Source organism: Ananas comosus, linkage group 18 (assembly GCF_001540865.1).
Source record: "Ananas comosus cultivar F153 linkage group 18, ASM154086v1, whole genome shotgun sequence".
NCBI lineage: Eukaryota > Viridiplantae > Streptophyta > Magnoliopsida > Poales > Bromeliaceae > Ananas > Ananas comosus.
The window spans coordinates 1,375,158-1,400,072 of record NC_033638.1 but is presented as its reverse complement, the minus strand read 5'-3'; the positions used below and the strand labels follow the sequence as shown (position 1 = coordinate 1,400,072).

The following is a 24,915-nucleotide window of genomic DNA, read 5'->3' as shown; positions in this document are numbered from 1 at the left end:
CTTAGTAGTTTTAATAATTAAATGGTTTAGTTAGATGATCACTATTGTTGTTTGAATGTTTATGAACTGTTTGAGTTGGTGATTTCCTATTATATATGCAATTAGAGATATTTGGATCTGTGGTTTTGGATTTATGTATTTATGCATTCTGGTTTTCTACCCCTCGAGATAGTCGATTTTCAAAATAGAGTTTCCGAGTGGGAAACAGTTTTAAAAAGGTTTCGAATAATTTTATGGATGATTATATAAAATTTAAAAACAAAGCTTTCGGATGGGGAGCACTTTTAAATAGGATGACTGTTGTATTGTGCATCGTATCATCCAGCGCCTAAGGAGTGTATACAGACATGCATCATTTCTAAAGATCGCTAGCTTTATGGAAATGCATCCCATAAATTGCTTGTGACTTGGTAAATGTATGTTGTTGTTGGTACGCTGTACAAATACAAAGGAGACTCTGTCCGTGTGGCCAGAGGAACTTTGTATTTGTGGCGGGTCTGTATGGCACGTGGGGTAGGTTGAGTTCAAAAAAAAAAGGAAAGGCACGTTTTTCGTAACTCTAATTTCAAAAATTGCATCCATTATAAAAAGACTTTTAAAATCGGCTTCGTGGCATGACAGAGAGAGAGAGAGAGAGAGAGAGAGAGAGGGGGGTGCTACTATTCATGGTTCTTGTCTCCTGATGTGGCCCAACCAATAACTAGCCTAGCTAGCATCATGTTTTCAAGATTAAAAGCACCTGCACTAACACTTTGCCATTGGTAGAGACTAAAGTGTAGAGAAAAAACAAGTTTTTGATGATGATGTTGTTTCTTCACTTTTCCCTTCAACTCCTCCTTCCTCCTCTCTTACATTTTCTCTTCATAACTTTGATCACATGCTTAGCTCTAAAGATCTTAAAGAGTTTAACAACGACGACGACGACGACGACGACGACGACGACAATTCCTCATAGTAGGGTGATATCAAATTATCCTCCAGGCAGCGACAGATTCCCTTTGATCGGAGAGACGTTGGCGTTCATCGCCGCAAATAACAGCAGCAAAGGTTTCTACGATTTTGTCCAAACTCGGCATCTTCAGTAATCGAAACTTCTCCTAGTGCACCATGCATATTAATTCCTTAATAACAAAATGAAACAAGAATCTATGTTGATGAGCTACACAAATAAGATTAGTTTGAGATTTAAATAAGAACATATAGTAGGAGACTATATACTGAGTGTCATGCACTTGTAAACAGTGAGATTGAAGTCATAAAAGTAATTCAAGTTGAAATCAAATGAGACCAAGTTTAGGAGTTTGCTTTTTTTATACCTTTCTTGATTGAGATAATTTGTGTTCTTTTTTTTTTTTTACTTGAAGTTAGAATTGTTCTATCATCACTATCAATTAAACTTAGTGAAGAACATTCAAAATTTGTGTTTAGATTAAGTAATATTTTTAGTTTTTCTTTCATAAAGGTATGGAAATTGCTTTAAGACCAACATATTTGGAGGGACCCATGTGTTTGTATCAAGTGTAGAGGCAGCGAAGGCGCTCCTCGACTCTAAATCTGTCGATTTCCCGAAGAGGTATATCAAAACAGTCGCGACACTACTAGGGGAAGAGATCTTGCTGTGTTCTCCTCATGAGCACCATAAGTTTTTGTGGCGCCAGATTGCCAGTCTCTTCACACTCAATCACTTGGCTTCGCCGGTGAGAATGTTCAATGAACTAATTGTCAAAACTATGTGAGTTTGGAAAGAAAAAAGATGTGTTATTGTGCTTGATTATGCTTTGAAGGTGAGCTTAAATTGCTTCATCAAATAAGTAAAATTGCACTAGTATCTATTTTCATTTCCGCTCCCTTATTTTTTTTTATTACACGTATTTTACCTTTTACATCAAAACCTATTTGATATTTATATGGCAGATTTGACCAGATTCAATACATATGTTATTTTACCTCTTAACTCGACACTATTGATTATCCTAATTACATGTAGATTACCTTCAACATGATATGCAAGATGCTACTAAGCTTAGAAGATGACAATGAAATGGAAGCACTAAGAAATGATGTTTCTGAAGTTACTGAAGCCTTGCTAGCTTTTCCCTTAAGATTCCCTGTAACAAGATTTAACAAAGGAATCAAGGTAATCATTTTGCGTACTTAAGCAACGTTCAGTATCATTGTTATCTTTTCGCTATTGCCAAATGCAAATTTTACATGATTTGATGCGTTGACAGATCATGTTGAAGAAATTGTTTCTTAAACGATACCAAAAACAAAAACAACGATACCAAACGAGCGCAAAAATGAATTGAGTGAAGCCCTATGAATTAAGCACTAACCTTACATTTGATGAAACAGGCTAGAGAGAAAATTATGGATACACTAAGAGAGAAAATGGCCATGAGGCGAAACGGCGTGGAGTGCAAAAATGACTTCTTGGAGCACCTTCTTGCGAAAGACAATCCCGATAGTGCAGAATCATTAACAGACCAACAAATTTCAGATAACATCTTAACACATATAATTGCTGGTAAAGATTAGTACTTTTATTTCTCGCGAGGACATTTTGCGTAAATTATTTAACATTTCGTGGCTTTGCGACTTCACTCCTTTGCAAATTTGGGCCGAAAGAATTGCATGGAAGAGTGAAATGCATGCAAAAAAATGAAGTTGAGAAATGAAAGAATCTAAATATGCAGGCCAAGTAACTACAGCGAGAGCAATTACGTGAAGGGTAAAGTACTTGGATGAGAACAAAGAGGTCCAAGAGAAACTAAGAGTAAGTAATATATATATATATATATATATATATATATATATATATATATATATATTACTTACTCTTAGTTTCTCTTGGACCTCTTTGTTCTCATCCAAGTACTTTACCCTTCACGTAATTGCTCTCGCTGTAGTTACTTGGCCTGCATATTTAGATTCTTTCATTTCTCAACTTCATTTTTTTGCATGCATTTCACTCTTCCATGCAATTCTTTCGGCCCAAATTTGCAAAGGAGTGAAGTCGCAAAGCCACGAAATGTTAAATAATTTACGCAAAATGTCCTCGCGAGAAATAAAAGTACTAATCTTTACCAGCAATTATATGTGTTAAGATGTTATCTGAAATTTGTTGGTCTGTTAATGATTCTGCACTATCGGGATTGTCTTTCGCAAGAAGGTGCTCCAAGAAGTCATTTTTGCACTCCACGCCGTTTCGCCTCATGGCCATTTTCTCTCTTAGTGTATCCATAATTTTCTCTCTAGCCTGTTTCATCAAATGTAAGGTTAGTGCTTAATTCATAGGGCTTCACTCAATTCATTTTTGCGCTCGTTTGGTATCGTTGTTTTTGTTTTTGGTATCGTTTAAGAAACAATTTCTTCAACATGATCTGTCAACGCATCAAATCATGTAAAATTTGCATTTGGCAATAGCGAAAAGATAACAATGATACTGAACGTTGCTTAAGTACGCAAAATGATTACCTTGATTCCTTTGTTAAATCTTGTTACAGGGAATCTTAAGGGAAAAGCTAGCAAGGCTTCAGTAACTTCAGAAACATCATTTCTTAGTGCTTCCATTTCATTGTCATCTTCTAAGCTTAGTAGCATCTTGCATATCATGTTGAAGGTAATCTACATGTAATTAGGATAATCAATAGTGTCGAGTTAAGAGGTAAAATAACATATGTATTGAATCTGGTCAAATCTGNCACAATAAAAAAAACACTAAACTCATAACCCCACAATTAATCCCACGAGAATCGGTTTCCCAATACCGATTATCGTAACTCGCCGGAAGTCCCAAAAATCGCACAGGGACTCCGCCGGGGCCCACAAAGTGCCCCGGGATGCACCAACTCCTGCCATGAGTCACCCGCTGCCACAAAACACCATAATAAAGGTGTCCTGGCAGCAAACAGAAGACTCACATCGAAACGATTATCGTTGGATAACCGTTCCAATCCGGGTTCCCTCCGTCGCTCACCCGTCGTCTTTGAACCCCAAAAACAACATAAGTGACCAGCCAGCCAGGTTTAGCAACAAAGTATAGTATACTCGAACATCGTCGGGAGGAATCCGAACCGAAACCCTATTCCGTTGGCGAATTTTGCCGAAAAACTCACAAGAAATCGATATTCAATTTCCGCAAGGGCCTCGAACCTTGGACAATCAGTCCAGAGACCATCGGCCACCCACGCATACTGCCCACAGTAGCCACGAAGTGTACAATTGCATAAAAGCCCCCTACTAATACATAAAATCACATTATATTATGTGATTTTTAGAGTTTTACGGCTCGATACCGTAAACCGAGGGCTTTCGAGGTCAGACGAGACACGTATTGACAGGTCTTGACGTGCCGGAGGCCGTGCTCATGGTCTAGAGCACAACGGCTCACTGTGGAGAGCGCGGGAGCGACTCGAAGTTCAGCGAACTACGCGCATTGAACTTAAATCGCGGGTATTCCACAAATCAGGGGCTCGCTGACCCTAAGGGAGATGAGCACGATGATCAACATCGATCAAGGATCATTGTGCTCACTTCTAAAGGCATCGGGGTGGCCTCCGATAGCCGAAACAGGGATCGCAACACGAAACAGTGCACAAATAACATTTAATTGGCTTACCGGGCAAGAAGGAGGCTCGGGTTCGGCAGGCGGTGGCTCGGCGGCGGGTGCGTCAGCAGCAAGTGGATGCGACCGATGGGGGGAAGTCGCCGCTCGCGCAGACTGGCGGCGGCGGATGCGGCAGCGGAGCAACCTGAACCCGCACGAGTTCGGTTCGAGTTCAAGGGTTCGCGGCGGCCACGACGGCGGCCGGAGGGCTACGGGGCAGCGGCGATGGGTCGCCGGAGGTCAGGGAAGGGCAGCCAAGGTGGCCCAGAGCGGTGGCGGCGTGAGGGTAGGAAGATAGATCTGCCTCGGCCAGCTGCAGCCTAGGCTAGCCGCAGACAGCCAGGGATGGCAGTGGCGGCGCGCGGGGACAGCGGCGACCGGCGGGGGTGGTCGCCGGGGGTCGGGAAAACTACAAGAGAAGGAGCCCAAGCTTGGGCAGATCACAGGCAGAGGTGGTAGAGATGGTCAAACGGTCAGATTGGTGCGAATTTTTTAAAAACCCGGAACGCCGAACCCGACTCCAAAACCCGAGACCCGAAACCCGAACCTGAACGCCGGACGGATTTTAAAAAATGCCATATCCGAAACCCGGAACGCCGACCAAAAATCCGGAACCCGAACCGAACCCGAACCCGAAAATTTGGAACCCGAAACAATTTTTTTGCTTTTTTTCAATTTTCAAAATGATATTAATTAAATCTAAATTTTTAAAATACAGAATTCAAAATATAACATCAAATATAATCTATATATATATATATATTTATATATATATTATGTATTAATGATATATATTATATATAGCTATACGTTATGATATGGAGTGTAGTAGTAGTATATAGTATATATTATATAATACACAAATAAATTCGGGTTTCGGCGGTCGGGTTCGGGGGTTGGGTTTGTTAAGGATTTTATAGGTTGCCGCAATTTCGTAATGATTGAATTGGAGTCTTGAAGGAAGCTGATCGGCGGAAGTTTTTGAAGAAAAGATTCAAATTGAAGATTAAAAATTCATTTCTTAAAGTTCCGGGCCCAACCTAAGGTATGAAGAAAAAGATCATTTGTGGTGTGGGAAGACTACTTAATTAGAATAGGTTCAGAAGGCTTAGATCGCCTTTAAAACCTTTTACTGAACTTTATGGTGTTCTGGGGACCGGTCCCTGAGTTCAAGGAGCACCGGTTCCCCTAAGCGGCCTCACTGCGTGCAGTTTTTGATGCAACGGGTCCCCTGGAGGATGAGAGGACCGGGTTCCCGATACCGTTGGTTAATTCTGTCGGCGCAGCCGATTGAGGGACCGCTCTCAAAGTGAGAGGACCGGTTCCCCTTGAACGTCTGTGATTTTTGATCACGCAGCGGGACACGGGGACCGCGTTCCTCACTTGGAGAGAGCCGGGGTCTCTCACATGACCGTCTCCGTCGGGGCAGGAGGACCTTGTCCCTGGTTTAGGACGACATCAGTTTTAAAAAAGCGGCTTTTTGCAATCCTGTTATACTTCTATAGCTTTCTAAACATATAAATAAGCCATGGGGGGTGCATCTAAAAGTTGAGGCTTTGAATTTTGTACTGATTCTACCCTAGAAACTTTGTTTTTCCCGTTCCGTTTATGGTTGATTCTAATAACGGGTTTCTAGACATCAGACAATTTCGACTTGATTTCTTCGTTTCTTACTCGGGAACTCTTACGAGAATCAAGTAGATGTTTGATAGAAGCTAGACCCTCATAGCTTATGGCAATTTCAAAGATTAAATCACCACAAATCTTCGATACGGACAATCTCCGGAGGAGGAGTTCGGGCGCGTTGGGATTTCGCCGTGTAGCCAAGGATTTCGGGTGGACGCTTCGAGGAGTTGAGCGGTTGGACGTCGAGGAGTTGCGGCGGGGAGGCGATTTGTGGATTCCTATCGACGAGGACCGGCGAAGATCACCATCAACAAGAAATCGTAAATTGAGTCGTGTATATTTTTGTCAAAATCACTTTACTGCAGGTTTTCTTAGTTGATTTTCTCGCGGTGATCGGTTCCCATGGTTTTTTCACTTCGGTTTTGGAGTTTGCTCCCATGGGTTAAATTCTTGGTGTGCTGTTTTTATTTTCCGCTACTTTGTTTTATATTGCAGTCGGGAGATTTTTCGAGTTTGCCGTTTTTACACCTATTTCACCCCCTCTAGTGTTACTTACCTTTTAGATCCTCGGGATCCATATGCTTATAGGGTTCTGGGTTCGTAGTTCGAGTCAGGTACAATCAAAATCCATAATCCAAATCCATATTTCGGCGGGTTTCTATTTTTTGAACCAACCGAATCCACCACCAACCATCGTATACCGTTATTTCGTCGGATTCGGATAAAATTTGGGATCACCCATTAACATCCCTAGAGTGGTGAGGTTGGTGGTGGAGATGGATGGTGGAGAGGGAGGAGCAACCATTCTGGCGGCCAGCGCGTGCCAGCGGCCGTGTTGTTCTGTGTTTTTATGGCTGGGAGAAGTGAAGGGCTGAGGGTCGGCTGAGGATTGAGCACTTTGTGTTGTGGTTTGTCATGCAGAATAAACCTATATGCAATTATAACAAGTTGTGGTATAACTTGAACAAAGTCCTTCAAAAGACATATTTTCAAACTAGTTCTCTTCTCTCTCATGTCTGTTTAACTTCACGGATGTACCTCCCTCGAATCTCTCTTGTTTCTTTATGTCGGTGGTTTCGCTGTATGTGTTTCCTACTTTCAACTCTCTCTCTCTCTCTCTCTCTCTGTGAACACTATGTATTTCTTGTGTGTTCTTCTGATTGTTTGTACTTTTCTCTTTGTATTGTGTGTTTTGTCTTCTCTGTCTCTCCTCTCTATTTATTATATATATTTTTTTATCTTTTATATATTATTAAATATTATATAGAGAGAAGATGAGTATGGATGATGTGAGTAGTAGATGAGATGCTGTTTGAGTGTCTGAGAGAGAAGAGTCCGGCTACTGTTTATACTATCGGTAGCACCGGAGGTGTCTCCTGTGTTTATCAGTTGTTTTCGATGTGATGCGGCTTCCAAATCGACGATGGCTCTATGTCGTAGTCTACACTATGAAAGTATTTGTTAAACTAAATTTCAGATTTTTTCTGATCTGCTAGTGATCAAAAGATCTCAAAATTGACAATTTTAATGGCCGATGTGGTGTGTGTTGTTAGTTTAACGGTGTAAAAATAATCAAATGCGATGAAAATTTTTATAGAAATTGCTTTTTCACGGTATTTAGAGTAGATCAGTATATCTGATCTTGAATTTTAAATTCTTTTATTATCATTTTTATGAGATTTTTATTTTTAGCCTTTCAATTTAGACTCTTGTTTGATAGCGTAATGATATCGAAAAATTTATGAAATTTAGTTTCTAAATATTTAATAGTGTAAATCAAGTCTCTAACGGGCTGAATCGGTCGATATTGAAGCCGCATCATCGAAAACATTTGGTGCACGGAGCCCTACGCATGCTACCGATAGTATAGTTAAGCCAGTTCGTAGTATTCATATACTAATTATAGTATTAGTACAGTATATTAGTATATATGATTATATATAATTTTGTAGGATATAGTATTACTATAATTATATTCAATTTGAAATTCAAAAATTCAAATTCAATTTTAGATTTCTTTCATTTAAGTCTCAGATATTACATCATCCCCTCCTTACAGGAAGTTTCGTCCCCGAAACTTAATCAAGCATTCCCCGCAAACAACTGTAGATATCGCTCTCGCATAGAAGACTTGAGCTCCCACGTAGCCTCGCATTCCTCGTGATTTTTCCATTGGTCCTTCACATACGGAATGCTCCTGTTCCGCAGTTGCTTTACCTCACGTGCAAATAACCGCAACAGAACCTCATCGTAACTCAGATCCTTCCGCAGCTGAATAGTCGTTGGACTAATGATGCGGGACAGATCTAGAATATACTTTCGAAGCATGGACACGTGAAACACATTATGCACCCAGGCGAGACTCGGAGGAAGAGCAATCTGTATGCCACCGGACCAATACGCTCCAGGATCTCAAATGGTCCAACAAACCACAGACTAAGCTTGTTCCGTAAACCGAACCGCTTGATCCCCCTGGATGGCGATACCTTGAGCAACATATGCTCACCGACCTGGAACTCCAAGTCACGACATCGCTGGTCCGCGTAACTTCTCTGCTGACTCTGCGCAGTCAAAAGCCGCTCTCTAGCAATGCGGATTTTCGCCTTCGCATCCTCCACCAAGTTCAGCCCGATCACCTGGCGTTCTCCGACGTCATCCCAACAAATAGGGGACAGACATCGACGCCCATACAAGGCCTCATACGGTGCCATTCCGGTGCTCGCCTGATAACTATTATTATAGGCAAACTCCATCAGTGGTAGATACCTAAACCATCCATCTCCATAATTCAGGACGCATGCGCAGAGCATGTCCTCAAGGGTCTAGATGACTTTCTCCGACTGACCGTCACTCTAGGGATGGAAGGCCGTACTGAAGTTTAGCGTGCTTTGCGTTCGACAGCTTTGTCCATGGAAGATTACCTTATGAGAAGATAAAGTCTGACCCTATTCTCAGAAACCTTCTCCTGAGCCTTCCAATCTGTAAAGTCGTAAGTTCCCTTAATTTCAATGCGATGAATAGCAAGTGCTTTTGTCTAAGTTGTTTCCGTTTTCCTGATGCATGTGGGTTTTTGGCTGTGTCGCGTAACAGATATTCACAAACGGCGATAAGGTCCATGTGTCCAAAGCCCTTAAGAGGCTCGGATTAGAAGATTGTTTCGAAGGAATCATATGCTTTGAGATTCTGAACCCGACTTCAAGTCCTTCATGCGAGGCGGGCAATGAACCCAAAATCTTCGATATTGTCACTTAATGATATGTCTTTGTTGTTAGCTAGTCTTTTGGTTACTATTGATGGTTTGTTCATTAAACTGTAGCGTGTTGAACTGGTCAAAGAAATGCACATGTCCATTCATTGTTGTCTTTGTTGTTAGCTGAACTTGTCTATTGATGGTTTTTAATTTTCATTGTCTATACATTATCTTTTGAAATTTTTATAGTGATTAATTGAATATACGATTTTAATGATGATTTAATGTTTTTTTATATTTAGTGGCTATTTATCTTATCTTTGTTGGCATTTGTGATTAATGTTAGATATTTTATGAGCAAATGTATTTTACTTTTAATGGCCTGTTTAATTGTCGGTATAGAGTAATCTTTAGTGACAATTGTTTTGCTCTTTACCGGCCGCCAATATAATTACCGCTAAACTTTTACGGACCCCACTTATAGTGGCAATTATTATAATTGCCCGTAAAGAGAGTAGCGGCGATTATAATCGCCGCTAATTTATGAGATAATTGCCGCTAAAAGATAATTTTGTTGTACTGTTTCTCCTCTTCGTGCCTCAGTTACCTCTGAATCTCAACCGGGATATTACACTCTCCTCTCCTCCTCCTACCTCCGACTAGTAGGATGACAGTCGCTCGACCCGCAGGGCCACGGGGTTGTGTAATGAAAATGGACCGAGAGCAGGCTGCAGGCCTCAGCAAGAACACCCAGTCCAGCTGACACTACTGATCCAACTGTACTCGGTTAGGCCGGGCCAGGCCCGGCCTGCGAGCCTAGTGCATTGCTACGTCCTTCATGAAATAAAATAAAAAGGTCATTAAAATTGACAAAGTCGCAAAAAACAGTGCTGCTGAAGAAGTGCAGTAAAGTCAGCAGGGGGATTACTTGTTTCGTTGGAGTTTCGACGGCAAGGAGGTCGCGAATCTCGGCGGTCGTACACTTGATCTCGACTCTGGCTTTATAGGGGACGAGGTCACAACTGAGTTAGCGTAAGCACGTTCGTGTTCGTCATGGATCCTAAGAAACAAACGCGCCCTTAGTCACAACCGAACTGGACTCGACTCAGCCAGGTGGACTAAGATCGGGCTGGGGCTCGAAAGTTGTTCTTTCCAAACAGAACCAGGCCCGAATGAACATCCCCATCTAACACAGAAAACTAAACTAAGGGTGTGTTTGGTTCGCCACCTGAATCGGAATTGAAATGAATCATTCCCATTGTCGGTGTTTGGTTCAGATAGTTATCAGAAACGAAATCAAATTAATATACCAATTTTACCTTTTTAATATATTTTAATTACTTTTAACTAATTTGAATACTCTATTTAAAATTAAATGAGCAACTTACAAACTAATGAATAATAAAAAATAAAAGTTTACTTCTTAATAACAAGGACTAAAAAAAAAACATGACCTCATAATTTCTAGTGTTCATATGACCTTTTTTGTTTCTTACTCTCTTTTTTTTTTTTTTTTTTTTTTTTAGAANAGAAAAAAAAAAAAGAAAAGAAAGAGATTCGAGAGAAAAGTTGGCGGGGGAGGGAGGGAATTACTTACGGGATGAAGCTTGGGAAGCGGCGGGGGAGAGTTGAGCAGCGTGGGAGAGGCGAGGGTTTTTTTTTTTTTTAAGTCTAATGGATGAAGGTTATTTTAGTAATAAGATAATTAAGTCGGGATTCAATTTTTAATTCGGAGTACGAGGCCGGATTTGTTTCTACCCGGATTAGCCGATTCTCATTCTAGAATGGAAACGGAATCGGAATGGGATTACGGCATACCAAACATCTAAAATCGGAATGGATCATTCCGATTCCGATTCCGGGGTTAATATTGAACGAACCAAACATGCCCTAAAGATTGCAGTAGAGCACCCACCAAGATTGGTGTGAAAGCTATTGACTAATATTACAGAAGAAAATAATGAAAAATTATATAGTAATAATTGCATTAGGTCAAATAGTTGATTGAGATATCTTTGTGATAATACCAAGTTGCTAAGTTTTTGAATATTATTCCATTATTTTGTGTCCATTAAATTGTCAACAAGTATGTGAGTTGCACTGATACAATCATTATTTCTGCATCTTGAACAATCAGCAGAATCAACCATCATTTGATATATTAGCAATCATTTTTTTTTCCTCTTTTTTTTGTGATAAATGAAGAATCGATCGGTAATTAACAACAATTCCTTAGATGCCCATCAAGTTCCATGCCATAGTTAGTTAATACAATATTTTCAAAAAGGCCTAATGCACCTGGTTGATGACATATAGATATGTGCACTATATAGCTCAAGTACATTTAATAACACAATTTTCTAATGTTTACCTTTAATTATTAAGAAATATAATCAGCTCAATATAGATATCTACACAAAACTACTTTGTTGAGAGGTATGCATATGTTTTAAAACTTGAACATTATATCCATTGAATTGATCAAGTGTGAATTGGGGTACTCTAACTGAAGAATAAATATGGCGCGCCGCAACTTGGCATATCTCTGTGACTCGGAAATGCATGTTCTACACAACATTTTAGAATGTAATGAGGAATTAAAATAACAAATGAGAAGCAAAGAGAATAAGGATCATTAAGTTGACTTGCAAATTGGATTAATAAGTACATTTGTGGCATGCAATTCCCTTCGCTCCCTCTTTCGGACCGTACGCAACTCCCTCTTTCGGACCGTACGCAAATCGTACAGTCGATATTTTCATACAGATAGCGGAAATTAAGAAACTAAATTAAGGTAACAATTACTTACTGAAATGTTTTAGAAGTCCAAATCCCACATGTTCCTGCAAGTAGCTCAGAATATGCAATACCAAGTAAAAAAACAAAATTTGTGCTCATTTTCATCAGCTGCAGCAAGAGAGTTTATTCTGAGTCTCATAGTTGTGAAGAATACAGCATCTTTTTTATTATTATGCTAGTTATTATATGCTCCAAAATATATATACAAAATGTAGATAAGACGCCGAACAAAGAAAAATTTTCCACAAAGAAGAAAAACTCATTAAAGAACCAACAAAACAACTGTCTTTGACTTTCAAAAATAAAAAGAGTGAAAAAAAAAAGTTTTCAGAGTCAACTTATACAACAGAGTCCTAATTTAATAAGCTGTAACCCAGTAATCATGCTTATATATAATTTAATTCTATATAGGAATGGTCAATTCTAGCCTAGTATGTCATTATAAATAGAGAATGTGATGATCGATCGATAGCCGTCGGCACAGAAGTAGAACCCATTCCTCCATCTGGGCATTTTTCTGCAGTGTGAGATGGAGATGATTGCTGCTAACATCTGCCGTGTTTTGCCATTGCTAGTGTTGTTGATCCTCCTCAACACCACCTCTCAATTGATCACTGTGTCCGTGGCGCAATGGGTCCCCGCGACTGCCACATTCTATGGAGGCAGCGACGCCTCGGGGACTATGGGTACGTGTGTCAGTCCAACGCACTGTATAGTGTATACTCCTTTTTTACATAACAAACATGCGCCGGCACTGAGCATTGTAGTTGGTACATGTCCTGATTAACAAAGCTAAGGGGATCTGCAACTTCTCACCTTCATCTTCATCTTGTCATATGGAAAGCTCTGCATTACCTTTGAAATCTTTATCTGAGGGTCTGTTTATCAGTTTAGCTCAAATTGGAGATTCACCAAAAAGTCTAGTGCTCTTTGGGATGCTCTAATAAAAGCTTTTTCCTACCACAACATCAGTAAAAGTTAGAGCGCATGCTTTTAGAGCTCTGTAACCTTATTTGGTTATAGATAACACTAGGAGCCTCCAAAATATGCGCCTATCGGCACAACTACAGCTTTTGCAAAAGTAATGTGCAAGTGAAGCTGTTTGAAGGAGATCTTCACTACTATTCTCCCCTTATTTACCTCATTTCCAGCTGGAGCAGTACTAGAGATTCAACATAACATATTGCACTTCATCCTGCCGTCGGGGAAATTCTGTTCGAAACTAAACAACCATGCTATATGGAATGTGCAGGCGGAGCTTGCGGATACGGGAACTTGTACAGCAGCAGGTACGGGATTAGCAACACGGCGCTGGCGGGTCTTGCGGGGCGTGCTTCCAGATCACATGCGACCGGAGCAAGTCGCAGTGGTGCAAGCCGGGCACCTACGTCACCGTCACCACCACCAACTTCTGCCCCCCTAACTACAACCTCCCCTCCAACAACGATGGCTGGTGCAATCCCCCTGGCCAGCACTTCGACATGTCCCAGCCCGCATGGGAGTCCATCGCCATCTACCGCGGCAGAATCGTCCCCGTCTTCTACCGCAGGTAAAAGTCGTCGCTATCAGCATTCACAGCGTATTTGAAACAGCAAGTAGACTGGAATTGAATTCGATTGTTCTGCCGCAGGGTTCTGTGCCAGAGGAACGGCGGGGTGAGGTTCACGATCAACAGGAACGACTATTTTGATCTGGTGCTGATCACCAGTGTCGGAGGGAGCGGCGTGCTGTCTGCGGTGTGGATCAAAGGGTCGGGGACAGGGTGGATACAGATGAACAGGAACTGGGGCCAGAACTGGCAAAGCAATGCATACCTCAGGCGCCAGAGCCTCTCCTTCCGGGTGCAGACTGCCGACGGCCGCGTCCTCACCGCCTACGACATTGCCCCCTCGTACTGGGGCTTCGGCAACACATACACCACCAACCTCCAGTTCTAGTCACTGCTCAGTTCAACACGTTCCTTTTTCTTTCCCTTCTCTCTTTGACCTGCTTTTCTACTTATGTGTCAATTCTTTCCTGAAGTACTTAGGCTGTGGCTTACGATTCATAAAGGTAGCCCACCAAGTAACCAGAGAATATGATTCCATGGAATACAAAGATGAAGCTTCTTGTTGAAGTTTGAGCAATTTGCATCCTCTTTAAGAGTTACTCTGTGCTTTTAAGCAAAGCTAAAGCAGTGATTAGATGATTCGAGTCGCAAAGCATCTTTCCACCAAAAACAGGGTACCCTACCTCATTGTGCCAATGCAGTAAGGAAAAACTACCGCACTATCCAAGCAATTACAACAAAGTGCATCCCTTGGGTATAAAATATACTAAAGAGAGATAAAACTAGGGGGGAAATGTTGCCAATGCATAAGTCTACTTTTTATGTCATTTGGCATCAACAAGTGACGGAAGTGAGAATGAGCACCTGTAAAATCAAAACAAAAGTAGAGAATAAAAATCACCCACAAAGCCATGCTGCTTTTGATACAAGATAATGATAATGTAAAGAAACATTGTAACAGTTAATTCTGATTCTTCGACATGTCAGAAAGGATGAAAGGTCAATTATTGCTAAAGACTCACTAAGGGTGAATTCAGATTTAAACTTAACAATTTAGTCGACAAAAAAAAAAGAAAGAAGATTCTCTCAAAAAAGCTGTCAACGACACCCAGAAAAACAAAAAGTAATCTTCATAAGACATTCAGGATTTAGTGAAAGACATAAGTAGGCAAGAGGCAGAAATAAGGGACATCGATAATAAGTTAAATTTCCTTGAGATCACCATCCATCTCCGAAATACCCCTCATGTAGGTCCATTTTGAGCACCTTCCGAAGTATTCATTCCACACTCCTCCGGCAAGGAGATATGTCTTCAACGACACAGCATCTTCATCGAGGACGCCGCAACGGCCTAGCCATTCCAACTTCCCGGCATATGTTATTCTCTCGCCATCTTCATTTTTGTATCTAGTTAGTACCCTTATTTTTCTCTTAATGAAATATTAACCACAGAGTACTAAAGTGAAAAAGTGCGAAACCACGGGGTACTAACTTGATATACTTTAAACCACATGGTACTAAAGTGAGAAAGTGCGAAACCACAGGGTACTAACTTGATACACTTTAAACCACATAGTGCTAAAGTGAGAAAGAGTGAAACCACAAGGGGGGTATTTGAAGTTTTCCCTAGAAACAATTCGAACTCAAAAACTTTTTCACAATCCACCACCACCACTTTTTACAAGAAGCAGTTGCCAAAGCAAGACCCAAAAAGCATGGGCTTCTCAAACTCCCAGAACTGGCACACTTTTTAACTTTAAATTGTGGGCTTAATCAAATCTAATGCTGATTCCCAAACTGATGATCATGGGATCTCAACAATTGATGTCTAAATATATATATATATATATATATATATAACGATTTATCCATAATCCACTATTACTTAAAAAGAGTGTGTTCAGTTACTACCTGACACATCACTTGTTTTTGCCCTCCTCCCACTTTACATCCACCATCTTACTGAAGCAGCTTTGGTAGGGAATCTGTCTTATGGATGGGCTCATGCATAACTGCTGTCAGCAAAAGCACCACCTGGTCCTAATTCTTTCCAAAGATAGTTAGTGAGAAGCAGAAGACAAACAATGGACAGAAAAAAAGAGCTATTAAGCATGACAGAAAGTTGAAATAAGCTTCTGAAGCCCCAAACAGAACAGAACTTCAAATTTGAAACTTCTACCCTTTAGCTGCAAAGGGTAGCTAATGAGAGAACTTCAGCAAAAAGCTAGTGGGGCTCCTTCAAGGAGGTACAGCCAAATAGCAAAAGATCCATCCAAATCAAAAGTCCAATTAAAAAGCAGCATGACCTACAGCATGACCTAAATAGCAAAAGATCCACCTATTGTGACTAGATCCATCCATGTATTATCCCTCTCCATGACCTGTTTGCATCGTATACAAGTCTAAATCAAGAAGATGCATCTTCGTTTGGCCAGTATATACCGCAGGTCATGCTACGACAGTTACATATAGATCTAGTCACAATATCCACGCTCAAGATCTAACGAATAGGATCCAGATAGTGACAGAAAAGACAGTTAAACAATCTCAAACAAATGTGTTTCTGAATATTGAAATTTTGCAGCCAAATAGACAGAAGATCATGTCTGCATAACAGGACAATAAGATCAAACAGCTAGATGAGTGCTCGCATGCTTTGCAAAAAAATGATACCCATCATGTATATTTGGCCCCACAGCTTAAGCTTTCCGGGCAACAAAAAGAACCTTAAAAGTTAAAGTTCAGCTAAAAGGCAGATAAAAGTAGCTGGAGAATGTCAGTGATAATTCAGGAATAATCTGGTCACTATGTTTGCGATATGACAAGAATTACCAATTTCTATATGTTTCTTTCCACTACGAATATCAGACAAAAGCAGACAAAAGTCTTGGCAATTGGAAACACAATTAGTGAACGTTCACTAGCTGGAGAATGTCAGATAAAAGCAGTAAACCCCAGTATCAGCGAAAACGTATGCTAGCATAAGAGTTTACAAAGAGCTTGAAAGAACTTGGGATTTTGAAGTTGTCGCACCATTTCCACCTAAAGTGTAATGTATCATAGATCCATACCAATAAAGATCTTTTGTCCTTATTAGCAACTTCTTAATAATAATATGCACCATTAGAGAGTAATACATAGAAAAAGAACAAATGAAAACAATGAAATGAAGCATATAAGAGTTTCAGGGAATAACGATATCTTATGAACTAGTGATCTTAAGTTTTCATTGCATCAAGATTATGTCCTTTAAGAGGCTTAGCATTAATGTTATGTTATTCCACCCTGAAAATGGCAGGTCATATTTGACTACTCTCTTCCTTCAAAAGTAACATCCTCCGACAATCTTAAATTAGAATAAGTTCTGATTCCGGGACTGATAGTGCACTTTACCTGTTGTATACTTGTATGAGCAGCTTCTAATCATCATTAGAACATCATGCAGAGGAAGAGAGGGCTTGAGAGAGAGAGAGATAGAGAGAGTAAAGGTGAGAAAGAAAGAAGGGTTCCAGCCCTTCTCCCATCTGGAATAGTTCTTGATACACAGAAAAGAGACATAGATAAGTACATGGGGAACAAATACCACCGGCTTTAGGACACATTCCAAACTAGGCCTGAATCATTAAAGTAGTTGTGCTTCGAGAACACATTTCCAAGCTAAGCCTATATCATCTATAATTCCTTAGACTTTGGAAATTCGAAGCTAAGTACAAATCCGTCTAGCATGTTTAGAAACACAAATCTTATGACTATAAGCAGTGAAAAACAAAGATCTACACTCAGTTCCATGGTCGTAATTCTAGAGGCATCCAGAAAATATATATAACAAGTAATTGTCCAAAATTTCATCACTCAAGTTGCCAATGCAATGATTTTCTCTGCATATGAAAGGATCTGAACAAGATACATTTACCAACAATCACATCACGAGATGCAGATCTATGTTCAATAAAAGGTTGTCGCACATGCCAATAAACAGGAAAAGATGATGTTATAACATAGTGCAAAGTACACATTCTTTATATAGTACCTTGGTTACGAAATAAATAAGCTAGAGTTAAATAACATAGAACTATCAAACTACATAAATAACACAATAGCAGTTGTATGCTGCAGAAGTTAAACTTATATTACATCTGTGACCAGCAACAAATGTTAGCGTAGTTGACCATCTACAATCTGGAGTGATTCCTTGAGTAGTCTTCGGGCTTCCTCTCTCCTCCTAAATAGTGAGTTGTTCAGTAACGATAAAGAAAACTATCAATACTGTGGGAGCAACAATAGCAATTGGAGCTTGAATAGAAAAGAGTTCAAATATCCACAAAGCTCAAGTGATATATATAAATATATATGGAGGGAAAGAGAGAAAGTTGAGCTCCCATGCTTTTAAAAGCACAAAAGCATCTGTACTTGTGACTTTTAGCCGTCAGATCGCCTCAAGATCCGTGCACCACTAGTAAAGGAAACTTAACAGGATATACCGTTGATAGTGCTGCACGGATCTTAAGGCAATCCGACGACTAAAAAGTCATAAGCACAAATGCTCCTGTACTTTTAAAAGCACGAGCTCAACTCTCTCTCTCTCTCTCTCTCTCTCTCTCTCTCTCTCTCTCTCTATATATATATATATATATATATTTATATATATTTATGTATGTATTTATAGGATTATTTCAGAAACTGCATGCTGGAATTCAAACCAAATAAGACGGTTAAGTGTCACAAAGTAAATACACGTTTGACTTTGACCTGCTCGATTAGTTTTTAATAGAGTCCGGTGATATTTGACAGATTTAGCAGTAGCACTATAATTCTTTACAAAACTGTCTGTGCACCATATATCTAATTATTTGTTTTCCACTTGTATATTTGCTTTTCGTGATATTTTCCTTTATTATTTTTAGTAACAGATCCTTATCTCTTATTGGTTCCAGAAAAGAAGATATTTAGCCATCAAAAGATATGGAATTATTTTATTTTAGCACAAATAGAGAGTAAGCTTTCACTTTGATTCTAAACTAATTATCTTATCAAACAATATTGATCATTCCAACTTAAAAGCTAAGAACAGCTTTTGGACCTAACCTGGCTTAATAGTTTGTGAATTTCGTGCTTTTAGGTCCTACCCAATCCAACTTAAACATAAAATGGTCAAAATTCAAGTCCAACTACCTAACCAGCTGTTCCTATGGGATCCGTATGCAGACCCAAACTGGCCTGATAGCAATCGACAACACTATCAAGAGCTTTCAAACTAAAAAATACTACATAACAAAATGATCTAATGCCTGTGGTCCTTCAATATCCACTTCTAAATTCAAACCATAGAGAATTAGCAGATTGCATGGAGACAAAATGCAAGACAAGTGAGACAATGAAGATTTACACAAGGAATTTCTCATGATTTGGAGTTTGCAACCTAGTGCCCTTAAGATGACAAAAATTTAAAACAATATCATACTTGACAGCCACCTAATCTTACAAATCATTATAAGTTAGGACCCAAAAATGTCAAAACCATGTTTGTCATCTGCAATGCCTAGTAATTTAAGTGTCAAATCATCAGCAATATCAGAAGAACAGCAAGTGGTTGATTTCATTGTGTAGAAAATTTGGTAACAATTCAGATAATGCAACTAAAAAAAAAAGGCCAAATTACAACCATATTTTTATGTTTAGCTTCCTTGTAGAATATAAGTTCAAACCAGGAACAAACTACAAAAGAAACAGTCAAGATAGTTGATATCTCACTTTTTTATGTCTTCCACTGCTTGTTTTCGGCGCTGTATCTGACGTTCCAGTATGTGGACGAGCGCTGCTCTGGCCTAAAATTGGAAAACAATCAAATAACTAACAATGTCAAGCAGACGCAAGAAAAGGCTGACTTCATAGGAATGCAATTGAGATAGCCAATTGATTTGACACCTGATGAGGGCGCAAGGAGTTGAGGAGATGGTGCATGTTCTTGAAAATAAGTGATATGTCTTCCACCTTGCGTGCATATTGAGAAGGCCTCTCCACTAGAATATCCGCTAGCTCTAGGATATGAAGTTGGAGCTCCCGATTAAGTGATCTTAGCTCCTTTTTTATGTCTGAACCAAAATTCAACTAATTAGGAATCAAAATGATGCGGATAGGAGACATGTAAGGCCAAACATTAACAGGCATTATATTATATTATTAACAACACAACAAGCTACGCAATGATGACAGCATATAGCAACAAAGGCAGCATTTTGTTTGCTTGGTCTTTTAGAACCCACCTGTTCGTTTTGATTGATTTCTTGTCACGATTTCTACCTGTTAGACACTAAAGCGGAACACTTAGAGGGACGAGAAGGGTGGGAGAGAGATCAACATAGTTCATTATGATCGACAGCATTAAGGTTCCTACAGATAGGAAATCATTTGATTTGAAGGTATTTTAATTAAGCACCAAGCATACTGAAAAAAAACAGATATAACATAATTCCAATACAAGGCTCGCAACGGTTTCTTCTCTAGCGGTATAAAACTTTCAATAAATTTTGCTAATTAGAATTTTGAACAGTGTAGATCATGCTGATCAAGATATTTAGAACCACTTTGTAACCATTACATGCTACACGGATAGAAAAACTTTCCACTCATTAAATTTTCTTTTATGTTATTTTTTGGTAAATTCTTTCAGTAACTCAGTTATAGTAATTGTCTCTGCAAAACTGTAAGACTGATTGATTTCTTATATCGGTCACGGAGAGATGGTTTCTAACTTCAAAGCATGTAACATGCTTTCGCCGCTATAGTAATGACTCCACTTCAAATATTATCTCAAAATTATGTGCAACTATTCCGACAACAACATAAAGTAGTCCCAATAGAACCTGTATCGCGCAAAATGCCTATACGAACTCAATTTCTTATTTCAGGATAGATTTCATCTTTTTTACCTTTTGGGCTAAACTCCTGCACATCAGAAGCCGACTCTACCAGATCTTCACTTTTCTCCTTTAGAGGAAGAGCCAAAAGTGGCCCATTCACACAATAACTTTTCTTGCAATAAAGAGATTATTATTCTAGCTCCAGAAAGAAGTATTACGTTCTTCCTAAGCACATGTTGACACTTCGGCTCTTCGAAAAAAAGCTTGGTAAAGCTCTACATAAATAGCATTCCGAGGGTGAAAATAAGAGCAATTTACAGCAAATCACAAAGGCAAGCAAGGCCTAGCGCGCATTCGCAACTCACAATAATGTTCTACATCCTATACTTCTCGTCATGAGCCCTAGCCGATTAGCGAAGTGAATACCAAACCAAGAGTATATCTACTACTAATAATATGCCAAATCATAACACTGGCTCAGCCGTAGAACTGGCACGGGTTGGTCATAATAACAAGTTAATCGGTGATAACTCCTTTTCTTTTCCTTCGATTTTGGGGATTGTAAGTTAAGAGTTTGGTTTTAGCTTCGTGCACTATAAAAATTAGCCTTAAGTGTGTGTGTAAAATATATATAAGAGATGTGTCGAACAATATATTCTAACATATACATATATACCAAACAGGAACAGAAAGGAAGAGACGAGACGGACCGATGTTAGGCCCCTTGGGGTAGAGCTGGCGGACGCCCTGATCCTCGAGGGTGGGCAGCACCACGTCAGTCTGCCAAGATGAATCGATCTTAATCTTTGATAAGATGAAATAAGGAGGAGAAAAAAAAAAAAAAGGAGGAGAAGAAGAGGAGGCCGGAGAGACGGACGGTGTAGGTGGCGCCGAAGAGCGGGAAGGCGCCCTGGATAGGGGGCGGGGGGTCGGGCGCCGACGCCGGGTCATGCTCGTAGTCCTTGTACAGCCGGTAGTAGGGCGGCGGCGGCGGGTACGACGACGACGTCGCCGTCGTCATCTCTTCTCTCCTCTCCTCTGTAACAACCCTGAAGAATAAATGGTAGAAGAGTAGTTAAAGTAGTGAAAAAATAGCAACTTTACAGTAGAAGAGGAATAAATGCTAGCAACAAGGTAGGAGAGGAGCGAGCTCGGTGGGGTGAACCGGCGGCAAGGGCGTTCAGGCAAACTTCCGGCGAGCGACAAGGAAGGGCGGCGCTGCGGGCGCGAGCGCGAGTGGCCGTGCCGGAGCCACAGCGTCTTGTGGGAGGCTTGGTGGTCAACCCACGCTGTCATCAACAGGCCCCGCTTGAGGTCGACGCCGGCGTCGCAGGTGGAGGGCGGCAGCAATGGAGAAGATGGGAGGAAGGCGAAAGGAGGAGGAGATCCGACCATAGTTAGTTAATTCGGATTCGGCAAAAATTCGGTACNTATTATAATACTATATTTCATAGAATTATTTTGTACTTTGAACTATTAGACGTATTTTTGTATCAAATTATAGATAATATTCTATACAAATTAAACTATTGATCGTATGATGTTGAGAATTTTAAGCGGCTCGTTTAGTGCTCGAGCTCGCTCGACTCGAAATTTGGCTCGCTCGAGATCGGCTCGAATTAATTTCAATCCAAGCTTGAGCTTAAATTTAGGCTCGAAATTAATTTCAAGCCGAATTTGAGCCAAGGTAAGCTTGCTCGAGCTCGGCTCGTTTCCACCCCTACGCGGGAGCCCTGGCTGCCCGCGGGGAGAACTCTCTGGGACCGGTCGCAAGTCACGGAGACCGGTCCCCGAACCCGAAATCTGCCCAGTTTGGGCAGTTCAATAAAGTAAAAGTTGAGCGGCCTATTTGCACTTGTGCAACCCAATGGTTAAGTGGAGGGCTTTGAGGGCTTTTTCTCTCATTCCCTCCCTCACACACTCCCTCTCATCTCTCTTTCTCTCTCTAGAAGACAAGAAGGAGAAGAAGAAGACAAAGAAAGGAAGGAAAAGAAGAAGAAGAAAGTGAAGAAGAAGAATGAGTGAAGAAACTCTCTCTCCCTTATCTCTAGCTTGTAGGAGGGAAAGCTTTGAGGTAAGCTTTGAACCCTTTTATGGTGGAACCCTAAAATGAGGATTAAATGACCTAGAAATGGTTCTAATAGAGCCTAAGGAATGTTTCAAGCTTTCTTTTTCTTGTGGATGAGATCAAAACCATGGATTTAGTGTTGGAGGTGAAGCTTAGAGGAGAGCTTCAACCTCTCTCATGGTAGAATCCAAACTAGGGTTTGGATTAAGGTAAGGATGGTTTTTATGGAGTCTCTAGAGTAGATTGAAGCTTCTTTTGCTTCCCAATGAGATCAAACCCTAGGTTTGATATATGTTATGAGTTAGGGCACCTAAATTGGGGCTTTTACTTGTAAAGGTTCTAAAATGAAATTGACCCTCTAGAAACCTAATTGGGGGTATTCCCGACGCGTTGGTGCGCTCGGATTAACGTTACGAAAAGCCAATATAAAAATATGAGCAAAATGGCCTAATAGGGCTTCGTTTTGCCGCAGGTGACGAACTAGGAATCTAAAAATTCCAAGAAAATCACCGTAACATCTTAGTACGCCTACGAGGTGGGTGGTGCTCTCCAAACTCGTTGGAATTCCTTCTATGCCTAATGTATCATTCAATTGAGCATATATCTATATTGTTGCATGCATTATAGGGTAGATGTGATGATGTACATGTGAATATTGCATGATGTGAGTACACGTGCTATTTGAAATGTTTGAGAGCCTACTTAACCCTATATGTATGCATGAGATATAATGTGAGCATCCAATGAGATGAAAGAATAAAGTGACACAATAAACATAGATCGAGTGTCATTCGATAATGTAAAGAAAAGTGACACTAGAGTTAGTGTGTGGCATCAAAAGAAATGTGATGTAAGAACAATGACAATGATTAGTGACAATTGAAAAAATGAAAGTGGCAAAAAGAACGAGTAAAGTTAAAGAATAATGATTGCTAGAGTTAGCAAAATAAAGTGATGTAAAGAACACTAGAGTTAGTGTAAAGACAATGATTGAACTATGTATCCTTAGAGTTAAGGATTGATCATACTTGCTATGAGTTCCGTGCTCGAGGGCGGTCGCTCCCCCTCGAGCGATGCGCTCCGGAGTTTTGCATCACGGGTTGGAGTAAACCCGAGGACGGTCTTAGCGGGAGGCAGCTGAGGGCCCGCGATGATGGACTTAATGTGGGCAGGTTAATGTGGCGAAACCCCCGGGTTAGCCGTGAGATTAAAGAACAAGTACAAAGAACAAAGCTTAAAGAATAAAGTGTAAAGAACAAAGAACTTGCATACTTGCATGATTTACATTGAGCATATTTCTTGCTTTATTGTTCAGGCATATTAGCATCATGATTATAGTTTGGTTACTATTCTGCTTATTCTTTCTATTATGCCTGAGTTAGTTCTAGTAGGAAAGTCGATGAGATTGGGGCCGAATCCACTGGAAACTTTGTTGTAGTTCTCACCCCACTATTCCACAGAGCCAGGACCGAGCGAGCCGGCGATCGACCGCGGTAAAGGTATCGCACCTTAGTCAGAGGCCACCAAAGTTGGGTTTACATTTTGTAGTAGCATACCCTTTTATCATCTTTTGTATTTGCTGATTTAAGATGTTGTTGTATGACCAAAAAAAGAAAAGAATGTAAAATTTATTTTGAGCCAATGTAATGTAAAAGAAATGATGCATTTGATGTAATGAAATGTAAAGAATTATGAATATGAGGTTAAATGCAATATATGTGATCAAAAGTGAATCATAATACTTGTGTAGATGTTTAGTTCTCTTTCTTTCACTCATGGCTATTGCTTATCCTCGTGTAAGCCGTTTGTGTATGTTTCCGCTAGTGCACTTCTTGTTTGAAAATATACAGGTGATGAGCCTTGGGCGGACAGGGGAAACTCTGTCCGTTCGACGTCTGTTTGACGTGCTCGGGCCGGCCCAAAATGGTATCGGTCCCGGGGCGTGACAAAACGGATCCTCATAATTGCAATTGATAAATTATTTTATTATTATAAACTATGAAAACTAATAACAAAAGTTGAGGTGGCATGACCTCCTTTTTTAGAATTTTTTTCTGATTTATTTTTTTATTTTGACAGTTATTACACTACAACAAATCAGAGCTGTGCCGACGCTTTTTTGGAAACGCTTTGTCAATGCGTCGGAAAGTCCAAATTTAATTCATAAATTAACGACGCTTAATTAAAGCGTCGACAAGGGCGCTGAAATAATTT

General features: G+C 40.1%; 2 protein-coding genes across 3 annotated transcripts; one reads left to right on the top strand and one right to left on the bottom strand.

Annotated features, from left to right (window-relative positions):
• Positions 12,754 to 14,161, top strand: LOC109724203 (expansin-A8-like). Its single transcript, XM_020252942.1, has 4 exons — positions 12,754 to 12,910; positions 13,376 to 13,470; positions 13,565 to 13,773; positions 13,855 to 14,161. Exons 1-4 carry the CDS (start codon positions 12,754 to 12,756, stop codon positions 14,159 to 14,161), a joined length of 768 nt encoding a protein of 255 aa, XP_020108531.1.
• Positions 17,714 to 22,067, bottom strand: LOC109724016 (mediator of RNA polymerase II transcription subunit 7a-like). Of its 2 annotated transcripts, none has more exons than XM_020252611.1 (6): positions 21,799 to 22,067; positions 21,511 to 21,682; positions 21,344 to 21,413; positions 19,699 to 19,865; positions 19,525 to 19,598; positions 17,714 to 17,995 (listed from the first exon to the last, which is right to left on the bottom strand). In XM_020252611.1, the coding sequence occupies exons 1-6, from the start codon at positions 22,026 to 22,028 to the stop codon at positions 17,929 to 17,931; spliced, it is 780 nt and encodes a 259-aa protein (XP_020108200.1). In that variant the 5' UTR covers positions 22,029 to 22,067; the 3' UTR covers positions 17,714 to 17,928. The 2 variants fall into 2 exon arrangements, with proteins under 2 accessions (XP_020108200.1, XP_020108201.1); XM_020252612.1 differs by having other exon boundaries at positions 17,714 to 17,992.

What these genes read in the sequence shown, in the direction of transcription:
- LOC109724203 (XM_020252942.1), top strand. Translation starts at nt 12,754, where the DNA reads ATGGAGATGATTGCTGCTAACATCTGCCGTGTTTTGCCATTGCTAGTG. An exon ending in CGACGCCTCGGGGACTATGG is followed by an intron (nt 12,911 to 13,375) that starts GTACGTGTGTCA and finishes CCTCATTTCCAG; the next exon opens with CTGGAGCAGTACTAGAGATT. An exon ending in GTCCCCGTCTTCTACCGCAG is followed by an intron (nt 13,774 to 13,854) that starts GTAAAAGTCGTC and finishes GTTCTGCCGCAG; the next exon opens with GGTTCTGTGCCAGAGGAACG.
- LOC109724016 (XM_020252611.1), bottom strand. Translation starts at nt 22,028, where the DNA reads ATGGTCGGATCTCCTCCTCCTTTCGCCTTCCTCCCATCTTCTCCATTG. An exon ending in CCCCAAGGGGCCTAACATCG is followed by an intron (nt 19,866 to 21,343) that starts GTCCGTCTCGTC and finishes ATTTTGGTTCAG; the next exon opens with ACATAAAAAAGGAGCTAAGA. An exon ending in GCAGTGGAAGACATAAAAAA is followed by an intron (nt 17,996 to 19,524) that starts GTGAGATATCAA and finishes CTCACTATTTAG; the next exon opens with GAGGAGAGAGGAAGCCCGAA.